Source organism: Borostomias antarcticus, assembly GCF_949987555.1.
Source record: "Borostomias antarcticus genome assembly, chromosome: 17".
Taxonomy (NCBI): Eukaryota; Metazoa; Chordata; class Actinopteri; order Stomiiformes; family Stomiidae; genus Borostomias; species Borostomias antarcticus.
Genome location: NC_140250.1, coordinates 8926793 through 8943776, shown reverse-complemented (window position 1 = coordinate 8943776; position 16984 = coordinate 8926793). Strand labels below are relative to the sequence as shown.

General features: G+C 47.1%; 1 protein-coding gene across 1 annotated transcript in view; it reads left to right on the top strand.

The window, feature by feature from the left end:
- The window catches only part of mpdz (multiple PDZ domain crumbs cell polarity complex component), a gene marked incomplete at both ends in the record, with an annotated part of 74785 nt that overhangs the window by 24716 nt on the left and 33085 nt on the right, over positions 1-16984 (top strand). Inside the window, 14 exons of the mRNA XM_084451985.1 lie at positions 4623-4781; positions 5138-5277; positions 6392-6605; positions 7209-7331; positions 8525-8710; positions 10234-10339; positions 10462-10550; positions 11188-11386; positions 12444-12527; positions 12867-12946; positions 13728-13874; positions 14165-14335; positions 14969-15151; positions 16372-16581. Of these exons, the coding sequence (XP_084308111.1) occupies positions 4623-4781; positions 5138-5277; positions 6392-6605; positions 7209-7331; positions 8525-8710; positions 10234-10339; positions 10462-10550; positions 11188-11386; positions 12444-12527; positions 12867-12946; positions 13728-13874; positions 14165-14335; positions 14969-15151; positions 16372-16581 (2091 nt within the window). The remainder of the gene's footprint in view (positions 1-4622; positions 4782-5137; positions 5278-6391; positions 6606-7208; positions 7332-8524; positions 8711-10233; positions 10340-10461; positions 10551-11187; positions 11387-12443; positions 12528-12866; positions 12947-13727; positions 13875-14164; positions 14336-14968; positions 15152-16371; positions 16582-16984) is intronic.

Sequence of the window (16984 nt, the reverse complement as noted above, 5' to 3'; positions counted from 1 at the left end):
CTTGCTAGTCTGGACTTGGGATGTTCGCATCAGAGTATGAACTTCAAAGGACGGGAGGACGCAAGTTCAGTCATTCAGCAATTGGAACAGCAGCGTGCTTGTTGACGTCATGTTCTCGGCTTGTTTTGTGTGGACACCGGCAGCTGCCATTGCTAGGATTTTGAAAAGCGTTTTAAACTGTTTTAAAGTAAATATATTTACGTTTACATTGCTTTTCATGCGGATAATTACCACAATTGAAACCAATTTTGTGGCCGTTTTATCCAAATAACGTCTGTTTCTACTATTTAGATAGGTATTTTCAATGGTGTTGCCCTAACAACCGTTCTCTTGATGCGAAATGATTTCTGGGATATCTGTCTGTCTCAAGTCTGCTCTGATGCATCCTCGATAAAATGGGCGGTGCAAGAACACATCCTGGCATTTGTTGCGGACTTGGGACTTGCATACCTTTGAATTGGAACAGTACTTTGGCTCCGACTGATGACGTGTCACAAGTTCACAAGGACGCAAGTACGGACAAGAACGCATATGGAGAAAGGGCCTAGAGGATTTTCAAATCTTAACCGATTTTATAAACGTGGGAGACCACAGACATAACGATAATCTTAACCGATTTTTAAATATTTTAATCGTAAGAACGCACACCCCACGATTCAGTCAAGACGCAGGACCGCACACTACACGATTTCAAACTGGCAATTCATTCCAGGGAAATGCGATCTACAGAAACTTGCATGATCAAATGTGACAAAATTTGTGGCAAAACAAACATGGTCTTCACTTCCTGAACTGCAATGAAATGTTTTCTAATAAAGGCTTTACACAAATGTCTCTCTACCACACATAACGTTGCCACGCTAAACGTTTACTGCTAAGCTTACAGTTAGCTTTAGCATTTTCACTAGCACACCTGGTACATCCAAAACCATGGATATTTCAGCCAAACTCTTTTATTTGTCAGTCCTGTTATGGTATGTTTTGCAGGATATGTTGAACAAGCACTCGTGTTCTCTCCACAACTCAACAAGCTTGTCCTCCATTTGGACTGTCCACCTAGCTCGGCAGACAAAGCTTCTCTTGTTATTGTTATTGGCAGCCAATTTGGGAATGCTCCCCCGATTGTCTGGAGGGGTGGATCAGAGCTCAAATCGGGCTTAAAATCCTCTAGTCTGCACCTGGCATCAGCCTGAGGAGACAAGAGCGCTGGGAGAAGGCCATTAACTCCATCGACTTCTCACACTTCAGCCGTAAGGCATGGAGCATCCTTAACAACCTCACTGGTAGGTATAGACACTCCCCCCATCATTGCCCAATCTCTGCAAACAAAATCGCATCACAATCTGAAAAGTGAGACATACGACCGCGAATCATCACGTCTCGTGGCAAAAGAAGTGTCTGACATCTGGAAGGCTACAACTCCTAACGGCGGTAACATCTCAGGCGAATTCCCACTGGAGGAGTTCGCTGCTGCTTTCCAGCATGTAAAGCCAGGGAAAGCTCCAGGGCCTGATTCTATCTGCCTGGAGCTTATACTCCATGCCGCGCCTGCCTTGAAGTCCTTGTTAAGAGCGTTCCTCTCGCCAACTCAAGATCCCCAAAATCTGGAGAAGATCCCTAGTTGTCGCGATCCCTAAGCCGAACAAGCCTGAAGGGGATCCCAAGAGTTACCGCTCCATCTCTCTGTTATGTATCCCCTTCAAGATCCTCGAGCAGGAGCATGCCGGGTTCCGAGGTGGGAGATCGACCATAGATCAAGTCACTTTGATGACTCAAGAAATCGAGGACAGCTTCTTGGCTAAAAAGAACGCTGGAGCTGTCTTTATAGACATGATGGCTGCCTATGACTAGGGTTGCAAAGGGGTGGAACAATTCCGGTAAATTTCCAGAAACTTTCCGGAAATTTACCATGGCTACAAAAAAGGTCAATATTTTCAAAATTCCCAAGCTTAACTTCCCTATAACTGCTTTTTTTTACTACAGTTTTAAATTTTATTTTATATACTTATTTTAGGATTTTATCCCACTTTCATCCAATTTGGTAGCCATTGACCTGGACCTAGGGTCCAATTACCCCCTACTAACTGTTGAGGATTCGTCACACAACCCGGCCGGTTGGCAATGTGAAGGGGAGAGACAACTCCATGACTATCTCAGCTCACAACCATAATTCCAACACCGGACAGGGTTGCTATTGTGTGACGAACTATCAAGCCAAGATTAAACTAACCAACCTTTAGGGAGCGGCGGCCCAATAGGCCCCTCCCTCTAGGATCGGGCCATACTCTGGCGAGACCATTGGTTCCCGGTGGGCAGCTGCACCAGAACATGATGCATTAGACCACTACACCACCGCACACCCCTATAACAGGGAACTTAAATGTAGCCTAGTTGGGGAAAAACATAAAATGCAATTTTAGATCTTGCAGCATGATCTTGGTTAAAACATGATTTAATGCAAATTCAGTTGAATTTCAACCCTATACTGTGCATTCATCCATCAAATGTGCAGTGCATTCTTCCATCACATGCACAGCTAATTCCTAGCATCCTACACACTAAGAGGGCTGTAGAATTCATTTCAGTTCTACTCACAAACAGATTAAGCAAAAAAATGTACTTTTTTAAAATTGTATTAGAAATGTTTGCCTGCATGTCTGCTTATGACAAAGCAAAATGTTTATATAAATTTATGTATGTATGTATGTATGTATGTTTATGACAAGATAAATACAGTTGGTATAAATAACATCCAAATTCCCAGTTAATTCCCGTTAATTCCCATTAATTCCCGTTAATTCCCTTTAATTCCCATAAATTCCTGTTAATTCCCATGGAAAGTTTCCAACTTTGAATATTCCCGGAATTTTGCAACCCTACATATGACACCGTATGCCACCGCAGCCTCACCTGCAAGCTGCTCCGCCTGCTGCCTGACAGGCACATGGTCAGCATGATCATGGAGCTTGTCTGAAACCTCTCACACCCGCCTCTTCGACCCGCCTATCAACAAAGCCTTGCGCATCGTGATGGATGCCTGCGTCTCACTCCTGTGGACAACCTTCCCATCCTTGTAGGCATCCAGCCCGCTGGCCTCCACCATACAGGAACCACAGCACGTCTCACTTGCTGGGCTGTGGAGCCTAATCATCTGCTTCACGACAGGCTCACTGTAACAGCGGAGCCTCCCCGGCGTCTCAAGTCGAGACACCCTTTTGTTCCTGCCGCACGGGATCTCCTGCAGCAATGCAGAGATCTTAACATCAGTGAGGCAGGATGGGTGGATTACATCTGGCGTGCAGAGTGGGAGGCAAACACCTCCAGACTCTGTGATTTCATCCCGGCCGCCGGTCCTTCCCCTCCCGGGATGGACTTACCCAAACCGGCGTGGGTGAGGCTTAGCCACCCCCGGACCACCATCGGACGTTTCCGCTCATTGATGCCGAGGAACAAACCGCAGACCATGTTATCCAGGACTGTCCGATATATCGGAAACCCAATGGAATGCGTGGCCTGACGGTTGTGGATGACGAAACGGTGACATGGCTCCTGGAGAGGTGTGCCTGGATACATAGCCCGGGTGACCCCTCACCCAGGCTCGGGGTGGTAAAAGGATAGCCCCTCGGCCCTTAGCCTGGGGGGGAGTGAAACATCTACACCCAAACGAAGAAGAAGTCCTTGAAGTATTTCAAATAAAGCCTCGGATACACTAGAAGACTTTCACAATCTTAACAGATTATGAAATGACTGGGAGTATACACTAGACAACTGGCTTCTGATGATTTTTGTATGACAACTGAAAAACTGGGTATCGCACATTTAACGACTGGACCAGGTGATGGATCATACACTATATGACTTGTCACTCCAACTGAACGTACCAAACTCTCGTCAAAACACTGGCGAGAGTTTGCAGAGTAAACAAACATGGATGCCGCAGATCTAGAGGCTGTTGCCATAACTGGATCAACACTTCTTCCCTTCCTGTACACCAATACACTCACAGAGCTCTCCGTTCACTCCTCCCTTCTCTGTTCCTCATTATTATTATTATTTCGCACCATTTATTTTTCCTGTATCCGGCCTCCTCTGATTTCATTGTCTATTGACGATAGGCATTCACAGCTGGGTGGTGACGAGTTTACACTACACGATTGCGTCCAGAATCTGCTCAAAAATATCAAACTTGTTTGATATGCTCCGACTCGGTCCGACTCGGATCGGGAGAAGTCTGTTCTCATCATACACTTGCCGATTTAAATCTGTACCCTTCATACACTTACAGATTTCTGTGCCAAATTGCCACTACCACTACCCCCAACTAGTGCAGACTGCTGCTGACTAGGACAGACTCGGCAGGATTGTGAATCGTGTAAAAAATCGGGCATAATATCTTGTAGTGTATCCTCAGCTTAATGTTCAGGCCCCCCAAAAAGCGTTATGCCGCCAACAGTCACATTTTCAACTAAATGCATAAAAATGTATTAATTAGCGCAATTTACACAGTTGAACATAACAGCTTTACAGTTTTAGCATTATGTTCAATGACTTAATTTTTTATGAACAGCTGAACATGTTTTATTTAACCTCTTTTTTTTATTATTTCCACCCTATAATTTCAGGGAGGTGTCCCATCAACTCTTGGAGGTCACTCAAGCGACCCCTACACAGTCAAGCCCAATGGCGGCCATCTTGCTTACCCAGAGATCTCCACTGTCCCTCAGATCAACGGCAAGCCATCCCCCGAGGAATTTGAGCACATCATCCACTCCATGGCTCAAGTACGGACCAATCACACAACAGTCTTGCCATGTCAATAGCATAGCTAGCAATATGAGAAGCTGTGTTGCTGTTTAATAGTTGCATTTCATATTGACTTTCAATACACACGCGTAAAAGGTTTTGTCACTCTTTTAAGATGCTTTCAACATCTCTCCTATTCATTCTCCATTATCCTCATCAAGTCAGTTCAGCTCAAACTAAATATCTAAAGACGTTCAAAGACAAGTACAGTAATGCACTTATGTACCCACACTGCACTCGCCACTGGCTTCAAAGGCTGCTTGTATCTTTGATGCTGTTATGAGGGGGGGAAAAAAGCTGAGTGTGGGTGTGTGCGTGTGTGTGTGTTTGACAGGGGCGCTACGTGACACACATGGAGCTGGTGAAGCCGGCCAGCGGAGGTCTGGGCTTCAGCGTGGTGGGCCTGAGGAGCGAGAACCGGGGGGAGCTAGGCATCTTCATCCAGGAGATCCAGCCTGGCAGCGTGGCTCACTGGTGAGGAAGGACGGAGGAACAGGCCTATTAAACTCCCCCTAAACAGGCTTCTGTCATGTTGGTGATGGTGCGAAGGTTTAGCCATTCGTGTATGGGAAGCGGAATAAGCGGAATAAGCGGATTAAGCGGAATAAGCAGAATAAGCGGTATAAGCGGAATAAGCGGTATAAGCGGAAGCAGGAAGAGCCGTCCCATGGGACCTTATTTTGGAGGGAAAAAAAGTATACTAGTGAACGGCAAGAGACAAAGGATTTCTTGATCTCTTTTGAATGGCGCCATGACCATACTCATGTGATGTTTATCAATGTTAAATATAATTTTGCAAGTGAAGAAAGTTGCCGTTTGTTGTAAAACTGTAAAGCGGTTATTCCACAATGAGTTTAAAAGTATCAAAAGAGGTGAAAATCACTATTAGTCTGGCCATGTTGAGAGCTGCAGGAACGCAAACGGAGGGTTTGTCAGGTTTTGGTGAGTGTTAAACAAGTGTAATGTCAGCTAGCTAACATTCGCTAACTTGTTAGTTAACAGAGATTAGTCAAATTTATGTTTTAAATTGACAAACATCATGTGATGGTCATGGCACAATTTGAACGGATCAAGAAATTATCTCTCACAGTTCAGTACTGTAAAAAAATTAAGAAAATAAATTAGGTTCCATGGGGGTTTTCACTTCCTGCTTCCGATTAGGCACTCTATTAGAAAATGTGTATTCTAGTTCTGAGAGCATCAGTATTTTGTGTGCCATACTTCATACTATATACATACTATACCTCAGTAGAGATGACTACATGTAGTACCGTAGGCCCTACTGTGTATTCGGAGGATGTCAGATTCAACCTTGAATGAATGTTCCCCATAATTAACTGCCTTTCCATTCATCAATGACCAACAACATCCTCTTACCTCGCCTGCGATGGCTATCTGAAGGATGTTGTTCATATAGTTTTAGCATAGGTAGTGAGAGAAGATTAGAGGATTCAGCCCAGAGATAATCTCTAGATTACAACAGTCTTACTGACTTGGTCAACTACTATTTCCTGCATCGATGACTCACAAGACCCCTGTTAACGCCCCCTCCCTTATCTCCACATCCCTCCAACCCCTACCCCCCAAGCGATGGGAAGCTAAAGGAGGCAGACCAGATTTTGGCCATCAACGGCCAGCCCCTGGACCAGACGGTGACCCACCAGCAGGCCATCGCCATCCTGCAGCGGGCGTCGGAGCGTGTGCAGCTCACCGTGGCCAGGGGAGCCATCCCGCAGCTGTCCAGCCCCGTGGTGTCCCGGACGCCTTCCGCCGCCAGCACCCTGTCGGCGCACTCCAGCGCGGTGAGGAATACTCGCACACACACACACACACACACACACACACACACACACACACATAGAGGTACACAGAGGTTCCCAGCAGGCAATGCTCCGTGGTCCTGTACTCCAATAAGATGAAAGAATCTTGTCTGCTCAACACTTAGTCACGCACGCTCGTACACACACACACACACACACACACACACACACACACACACACACACCCACACACACCGATTCAGTCTCAGATGTGGTGTCGCTAACTCCCACGGGGAGGAAATGCCATGCATGACCAGTCTAGCGTATTGAACAGAGCACAAGTTAACACACAGATAACACACACGCACACGCACACACACACACACACACACACACACACACACACACACACACACACACACACACACACACACACACACACACACACACACAGTGGCTGTCACCAGCGTCAATGCACAAAGTCAATCCATTAGCTATCGCTGTTTGCGATATGAAATAGCTTTCTCTCTATCTCTCCCTCTCTCTACCATCCGAACCCTACTCTCCAGCCTAACTAATATGCGTATCTCTCTCTCTCTCCCCCTCTCTCTCTCTCTCTCTCTCTCTCACACATGTCAGGTCCACTGGCAGCACGTGGAGACCATCGAGCTGGTCAACGATGGCACCGGCCTGGGCTTCGGCATCGTGGGCGGGAAGACCACGGGCGTCATCGTGAAGACCATTCTCCCCGGAGGAATCGCCGATCAGGTGACGCTTTACCGTTTATTTTCAGCCGAGTCTGCACAATAAGTGTGGAATTACACCCAACAAGCGGCGGCGACGTCCGAGCTGCAGGTTTGTGAGTGATCTTAAGACAAGCTCCTCACAGGCTGGTCCTTTTCCAAAATAGTAATTATGCCACTTAAAGATGCCCACTCCCAGTAATTAGGACTGCAGAGTCGGGCGTTTCGGTGAGCCGCGAAATCCATCAGTGGCACAACACACGGATCCCAGTTTGACAGTTGACTACAGTATGTCGCGCCCAAGGAGTCTAACCCCCTAGGAAAGCAGACGGTCTAATTGACTTGGAAGTCCGTATACACACTGAGAGGCACAGGCATCTTTGTTTGTGTTTTGTTGCTGCTCACAGACCGACGGCCTTGGCGTTATGCTACGTTCCATTTGTATCGGAGCTCCGGATTTGGTTGAACTCAGGAATCCCGATGTTTCTGATACGAAAGGAGCGCAGCGTCAGCGCCGTAGCCCAGGAGGTACGGTAGAGCGGCCTCTAGGGATCGCAAGGTTCCTGTTTCGATCCCAGTAGGTACAGTAGAGCGGCCTCTAGGGATCGCAAGGTTCCTGTTTCGATCCCAGCTTCCGGAGTGTGCCGAAGTGTCCTTGAGCAAGTCACTGAACCCCAAAAATTCGGATCACGTGCGGCACGGTGGTGCAGTACTTTGTACTGTCGCCTCACAGCAAGAAGGTCCCTGGGCCTTTCTGTGCGGGGTTTGGATGTTGTCCCCGTGTTCGCAAGGGCTTCCTCCATAAGAACCCAATATGAAAAACATGCAGAAGAACAGATCGCTAACGCTATCTGACAGGAGCACTTGGATTGGCCCGGGGGCGTGTCCTCTGCACGCTGCCTACTGTTTGCTCCCGGCTGCACTTGGGGGAAGGAGGACTGGATGGGAAAAGAGCAGAGAACATTTCATTGGCGGCACAGCCTCCTGCATGTGTGTGTGTGTGTGTGTGTTCATGTCGCCCATTTCCTGCGTGTGTTGGAGTGTCAAAGGCCTATGACAAATAAAGCCTTCTTCTTCTTCTTCTTCTTCTTCTTCTTCTTCTTCTTCGTCTTCGTCTTCTTCTTCTTTTTTTTCTTCTTCTTCTTCTTCTTCTTCTTCTTCTTCTTCTTCTTCTTCTTCTTCTTCCACTTCTTCTACCCCCCTCCTTGCCCCCCCCAGGACGGCCACCTGCGCAGTGGTGACCACATCCTGCAGATCGGGGACACGGACCTGCTGGGCATGGGCAGCGAGCAGGTTGCTCAGGTCCTGCGGCAGTGCGGCAACCGGGTGAAGCTGGTCATCACCAGAGGCCCCGCCGAGGACGCCGCCCCGCCCGCCGCCCTGCCCACCGTGACCGAGCAGCAGGTGAGCGATCGGCAATAAGAGGATAGGTTACCGCTTCGCTCGTCAGTATCGCTGCCTTCCGCCCTCGCTTGCCCCCGTAGCTGGGGTTGTCCTTGGGCCCTGTGACTTGCCCACACATGCGACCGTCAACCATAAGCAGTGCTTTAACCAAGAAAAGCTAGCTATCATTTGCATAGACCTGTAAATCATGAGGACTATGGGTGTTGGTTGCTGGTGTGGAGTAGATTTTAATTTCGATAACCGGTAAAACACAAATATTGAGATAAAACATATGTTGAGATACTAACTGATCTGATCTGTTGTGAAATATGATGACCACAAAGAGATTTTCAGAAGAGTACAGTATGTACAGTGTTTCTCTGCATTTATACAAAGTCTACATACAGAGGACTGAGGACTTCATATTTCATCACTTAAAGTGGGTGGAAACAATTTGAGAGTAAAACAAAAGCCTGCATTGCTGAATCAATCCAAGGGAATAAAAAAGCGAACCAAAAAAGATGCATTACAGAACCAGTACAAAGTCTTTTGGGCGTAACTTTGTTCGGGTTTGAACCAATCCAACAGGGTAGGCGTAGTCTTGTTACTGGTATTCAAGCGACTATTTCAACATAGAAAACCCCAGACGTTCGGACAGCGGAGATCCTAAATGTCTGTCTGAGGCTATGTTTACAGTACACAGGCGATATTTAACCCGTTTAATCTCAAACTTTACAGTTTCTTTTTTAGGGGCGATACCCAGGGTAACTGCAGGTGTGTTTTTGGATTGTATTTCCCAGTGTCACTTGTGTGAGGTCAGTGGACGGACAGCCCCCTTGGCTACACTCCACAATAACAAAATAATACCAAAAAAATGAAATGGCGATGACGATCTTTTCTGAGAGGTCTTATCGGTGGTTTCTTTTTGTGTTTTCTGAAATTTGCTGACCTGTTTTTGCCGTTTGCTAAGCCATGATTTCCTCCCTGGTGCCAATCATTGCTGTTTGACATCAAACACACCAGTACCTGTGCACAGTTTGGGATTTGTTTTCCGGGAATGTTGCCACAGGCGCCAGGTTCTCAGAACTGCGGATGGAAAGGCTTTCATGAATGGCAGAGTAGGCTAAATCATCATTGTGATAGATAGTGACGAAACATACATTTATTTATATAAAGAAGTTTGAAAAACTTAAACTTAAAAAAAGGGTATATTTTAGGTGTGCCTCAGGCTTGGTTGAGTCTTGAGTGTCTCCTGAGTGCTTAAACCTGTACTTTCCTTTTATCAACCCTGAGCCCTATTTACATAGTTATGGCTGGCATGATTCACACTCTCTCCTGTTCTTCACCCACGCTGTTGAAGTGTGCATGAATCGCATAGCGTTCGGCTGACGGAGATAACGGTGAGGTGGTGAATGCTGTGAAGTGTCGGTGACGGTGTGTGTGGAATCATGGGAATTCGCCCTCGCCCCGGGGCTCACCTCGTTCCTGGCCTCCCGGTCAGCTGTCTCGGTCACTGTGAGTGACTCGCCGGTGTCTCTCCGCAGGGCTACGAGGAAGAGGACGCCGAGGAGTCGTTCGACGTGGGCCTGACCAAGAACGCCCAGGGCCTAGGGATCACCATCGCCGGCTACGTGGGAGACAAAAACTCAGGTGACACGGTGGTGGCGAAGCCTCAACACAGTCAACACCTCTTACACTTGCAGATGTGGTTATTATGAATCGTGTGTATTCCTCACCCGCTGTCATTCCGCATGCTGCCGTGACGTTTCCAGAACCGTCTGGTATCTTCGTGAAGAGTATAACTAAAGACAGCGCTGTGGAACAGGATGGCCGGATCCACGTTGGCGACCAGATCATAGCTGTAAGTGATGCAGACGCGCCGAGACACTTTGAATACAAATGCTGCCCATTTAACGGAGAAGTGAATGAGCGCGATCCATTAATTTTAGGAGATGGAACTGTTGCAGTTGGATCCATTACGGTTATGTAGAGGAACAATCAGACCGCATATTTGAATAACTCAGCCATAATGTAGGGGGCTATGAAGTGTTTCACGCAAGTTCATCCACATTAAGAGGCAGAAGGATTAACATTAACATTATTTTTCTTTTCACTGTTAGAGTACATCAGCACGACGAATGCAAGCAGTGCTGTCTGTGTCATACTGTATAAACACATCCGACGTCTCTTGCTGGCGCTGCGTTGTGTGCGTTTCTGCCCATGCTCATAAACCCGCCCTTAAACCACTCTGCCCACTGTCATTATTCTGGGTTGATGGAGTGAGCCACAGTGAAATCAACTTCATGACGGGTCGCCAGGCTAGTCAATTATAATATCTCCCCTGACGATCGGGATATCACAAAACCGGAATCTGAATGAAGCAAAATGGATGAACCTGAACCAGAATCTGAATGAACCAACCCCGTCCACTGCGTTTGAGTATCACAGGCCCTTCTGTAGTCTGACCTGCCCGTGTGAATGGTCTCCCCTCCCTGCAGGTGGACGGTATTAACATCCAGGGCTACACCAATCAGCAGGCGGTGGAGGTGCTCCGCCACACGGGTCATACGGTCCGTCTGAAGCTGGTCAGACGGGGCTTCCGCCCGGAGGAGGTCCCCCCCGGCACCACCGCCCTGCCGCCCTCCGCTGTCAACGACCTCGCCGCTCTGGAGAGGGCGAACGCGGAGATCACTCAAGGTGCTCGAGATAAGACGGAACCCGTACCAGAGTTTAGTCCCATATGTGTCGCAATAGGTTAGGTTTGCACCCCCAAAAGAAACAAAAACGCTGAAGGAACCGGAATTCAACGCATATTCAACCAGAATTCAACGCATATTCAACCAGAATTCAACGCATATTCAGCTGCATCATATGTGTGCAGACTAACATGCATTAGGGGCCGCGAATGGAAACTGAGCCATCGACGTGCCATGACAACTGGTCGACAATAGTACACATGGGTGTCGTAACGGCATCAAAGCGTTAAAGCTCCTGGACGACATCTGTCCGGGCCTGGGCCTGGGACCACATCTGTCTGGGCTTGGGGCCCGGGACCGGGGGCCTCTCTCACCACCACCACCACAGCCATCGTCTATATTTAGAAACCTGACCTCCACCCTACCCCAACGGCCTTGAACTTCCCATTCAGTCTGTAATTGAGTCTTTTACGTCATATGAAGTAAACATGAACATAATAAACACACAACAGACACGCCATGAGAACAAGCTCAGAACTCCGAAGGGTTTGGAGTTGGACTCTACATGAACAGTGTGTGTGAGAGAGAGAGGGAGACAGAGCGAGAGAGAAGCGGAGAGAGAGAGAACTTTTGTATGTACTGATGCTGGTATGCCTCTATGTGTGTGTGTGTGTGTGAGAGAGAGAGAACGTGTGAGAGAGTGGGCTTGTGTGTGTACTGATGCTGGTGTCCCTCGATGTGTGTGTGTGTGTGTGAGAGAGAGAGAGCGTGTGAGAGAGAGGGCTTGTGTGTGTACTGATGCTGGTGTCCCTCGATGTGTGTGTGTGTGTGTGTGTGTGTGTGTGTGTGTGTGTGTGTGTGTGTGTGTGTGTGTGTGTGTGAGAGAGAGAGAGCGTGTGAGAGAGAGGGCTTGTGTGTGTACTGATGCTGGTGTCCCTCGATGTGTGTGTATGTGTGTGTGTGAGAGAGAGAGATGGAGAGCATGTGTGTGTGTGAGAGAGAGAGAGAGAATGTGTGTGTGTAGTGATGCTGGTGTCCCTTGTTTTCTGACTGAGCAGTTGAGCGGCAGCACCAGGCAATAGACGGAGTACTGGACGTCCCCTCAGAGAAGGGTCAATCGGTGGAGGACGAGGACAGAGACGGTGGGTCATGCACCCCTGGTGAACTGGGATATCTTTCACTGAGCATGTTCCCATCTGGTTTAACCTGGGGTAGAGCTTTGAGGACTGGACTCACGGCTGTACTTTATTTAACATTTATTGTAGTGTCGACCGCTGTGCACTTATGTACTTATAAGCATGTACAGCACATACAAATTCTCTGTTTCACTGTAATAACTGTATAATGTATATAACTGTAATAAATGTAGAGGGCCGATGAGGGACGCTTTTGAAGGGGTGTCGTGTTTCATAGCGTTTGGTCTTGAACAAGGCTGAATGAATCTTGTATATATAGTTTGTTTATGTTGTGTTTGGTTACAGAAGCCATGCTAACGGCTGAGGAAGAGGAGGAGCTGATGAAGAAGTGGCAGGAGATCCTGGGCCCCAGCAACGAAGTTGTGGCAAGTCAACTGAATATTTACAAGTTTTTTTGTTTTGTTTGTTTAACTGCTCTAAAATCAGTTTCCTGCAAAACATTATATTGACACCAAGCCAAACTGAGGTGCATCAGTAAAGACCACCAGGTACTGAATGACCAGAAGCATTGTCACGTGACTGACAGCACTGTCTCATTCAGATTCATAAGATCTATTTATTTAAATAAAGACAGTGCATATTAATGAAGATTTAAAATCATGTTAACATGCCAGATTTAGTTACCAGGCTAATCCTCACCTGTTGTTGGAGGTCACAAAAAAAAGAATAAAATCACACCTTTTTACTGACCAAAAAGTAGAACAATGTCAACAGAGCACCAAAAATAAAGTCCAGATGAATGTATGTTTCTAAGTTAAGTGAAGTATAAGAAACAGCATACTACCGTACCTAAAACTCACTCTAGACAATAACAGTAAATTCTACATGCTAACTTAAACTCACTTTACACAATAACAGTAAATATTACCTAGCACATGCTACTGTACCTAGTACTCACTATATACAATAACAAGCCCCACAACACATAACAGCAAGTTGCTTTCACAAGAAGGCAGCATAACCACTCAAGTTAATTCACACAGAACATGAAACAGAACAGAGTAGCGTACAGAATACAGAACACATCCAGAGGATTTTTAAGATTATGTGAACAGTTTTTATTAGCCAGTAGCCAGTTGGCAAATTGACAACAAAAAAAACGCCCAGCTGCCAGCTGATTGGTGCCCGCGTCGTCCCTGGTGGCAGGTGGCCCAGGTGGAGAAGCTCAGCGAGAGCAGTGGGCTGGGCATCAGCCTGGAGGCCAGCGGCGGACACCACTACATCCGCTCCGTCCTGCCCGAGGGCCCCGTGGGCCGCTGTGGGAGGTTCTTCAGTGGGGACGAACTGCTCGAGGTACAGTACAGTAAGAGCCACTGTACATAGAATTCAACTGAATCAATAATGCTGAATCAATCAATAATGTACTGAATCAATCAATAATGTGAGGTCATTGATATACATTTGAGCACAGTCGATAAACCGGCTTGTATTGAAGGCAGTCCCGTAAAAATGTCACATTGTCAACTGTCATCGTCGTTGTCGTGCATTTTATTCAGCTTTCAGGGCAGCTTTTGACGACAGGTGCTCTTCTATCTCGCCTAGCTAGTTGTATTCATGGTATGTCATCATGCGTCTTGGCGCAGGTCAACGGGATCTCCCTGATTGGTGAGACCCACAAGGAAGTGGTCAGCATCTTGAAGGAGCTTCCTGTGCGTGTGCACATGGCCTGCTGTAGGCCCGCCCCTCTCCTGCAGAGTGACATGGATACTGCCCAATCCGGACTGGAGGCCTTGGTCACAGAGCCTAACATAAAGGTATTTCATCAGCACTGGTAGAGGAACAATTAAATACATAATATGTACATAATAATATTATTTATGTGTTAACAAATGGCCACAATCAATGTTCAAGTTAATACACAGATATGGACAGACACATAAGTCTTATAATTGCAATTGCACACAGTGCTCTCCACGTTTACCCCATCCCTTAATACGAATCGGCTAATATGATCGGAGAGCAACTTTCTTAACTCCTCCTCTACCCATCCTCCCTCATTATCTCTGTCCAATGCTTCGCTGGATGTCCCTGTCGATGATGACTGATTAAGACTTAGCGATAAGCCGGGCACACCGACAGCTTTATTAACACAGATCCATGTATCTGGGACACACTTACAGTACCTGCGATGACACAGAGAGATAACACAGGGTTCAGCAGAAAAACAGCCCCGGCTTCTAGCTTAGGGATTACTCTCCAGCAGACCCGGGTGAGGAGAGAAAACACGCCACAGACAAGCCTGGCGTCCGAGGGGAGCCTTTCATCTCCTGCCAAAAGAAGTTATGAAACAGAACTAGAGGCGAGGCGGCCTACGGGCTCGGGGTAGGCCAAGTCATGCGTGCGCAGCGCTGAGGAGTTTTTGGCGGCTGGGGGGGTCTGACTTGCAGATAGAGGGAGACCTGGTCAGTTTCCTGGTCACCGGAGGAGGTTCAGAGACAGCGGCGGCAGCGAAGGAGAATGTGACGGAGGAGACGCCAGGATCCCTGTTGGCCATGTGGGAGACGGAGGTACAAGACATCCAGTTGGAGAAGAGTGAGGGCGGCCTGGGATTCAGCATTCTGGACTATCAGGTGGGAATTCTCCACTGGAATTCTGGGGTGGCACCAAGGAGGCTAAGGAGGAGTGGGTTTGGGCAGAGCTTTGCGGAGGGAAATGTGTGTACTGCATGTCTGTGCGTTGTTGTAGCTTGGTAATCCGTTCGTTACCCTCCCCTTGCTATGACGTGAGCTGATCGAGTGTTGTCCCCTGGGAAATGTAGTTTCAAAAGTATGACTTCAGCACTTTTCTACATTACTACAACTAATTTAAGTCAGATTTAAGTTACAAATGTACAATGCATGATTCATTCATACAAACATAGTGAAGAACTAAAGTGAATGACTGAGATAGTCTGCGATGGTACCTACAGTGTTTGCTTTTCAATGGATTGATTGATTGATTGTGTTTATAACTTTATATGATTTATGTTTTTATCCTTCCCCTTTTATGTAAAGCACTATGTGCTACATTGATTTGTAAGAATGGTGCTATATAAATAAAACTAGAAAAACCACGTAGCGGCTAAATGCCTCCGCCCAACAATGCAGGTTGCAGTTAACCTAACTAACCCTAACCCTAACCCTGACTGACTGCTAACCAAACAAATTAGTGTTAGAATTAGCGTTAGCTAGCTAGAGTTAGTGTTCAAAAGTGCCTTTTGTGATGTCACGGTGACCTTGACCTTTGACATGTGAATACCAAAATCGAATCCAATTAATCTAATTAAGTCCAACTGGACATTTGGCCAAATATGTACAAATTCTGTCAAGCCATTCTTGAGATATCGTGTTCAGCAGGCCAAAAACACCTTTTGTGAGGTCAGTGACCATTAACCTTTGACCCCCACAATGTAATCAGTTAATCATTGAGTCCAACTGGACATTTGACCTAAATATGAACAAATTTCATTAAGCCTTTGAGATATTGTGTTCAACAGGCCAAAAACACATTTTGTGAGGTCACAGTGACCTTGAACTTTGACCTTTGACCCCCACGATCTAAGCAGTTCATCCTTGATTGCCAGTGAACATTTGTACCAAAGGGGAAGAAATTCCGTCAATTCATTCCCGAGATATTGCATTAACAAACATCAGACGGACGGACGGCCATATGGACGGACGGACAACCCGAAACCATAATGCCTCCGGCCAGACTATCGCCTGGTGGAGGCATAATGACATTGACATTGATTGATTGATTGATTGATTGATTGATCGATTGATTGATCGATTGATTGATCGATCTAACGTAGGACCCGATGGACCCAGCCAAGACCGTGATCGTGATCCGCTCTTTGGTGCCGGGCGGAGTGGCGGAGATGGACGGCAGGCTGTTGCCGGGAGACCGGCTCATGTTGGTGAACAGCACCGACCTGGAGAACGCCAGCCTGGAGGAGGCCGTGCAGGCGCTGAAGGGAGCCGAGCTCGGCATGGTCAGGATAGGAGTGGCCAAGCCGCTGCCCGTAAGGAAAACACACCGTGATACAGTACATCTGTCTTGTGTGTATGCGTGTGTGTGTGTGTGTGTGTGTGTGTGTGTGTATGAACGTGTAAGTCTGCGGGTGTTTTTAACATGCATTTGCTGTCTCTCTCTCCGGCGTGTGGCCTAGTATATCCAGTAATTAGGGCTCGTCTTACAGACGACTTGAATTTTTTATGTGAGAAAGACAGTGGGGTTGGGCTACATGCTGACACAGTCAACTCCCAGCTCCCAGGAAAACACCATCAGCAGCATAAACACATGCCCTTAGTTTGATATTGCTTGATTATTGAATTTTGAAAGAACTTGGACTCCCCCGCACTTAAACGCGGTGAGCCAGCTGTCAAAATATTGGTTTGTTCAGCAACATATATTTATTGCCCCAG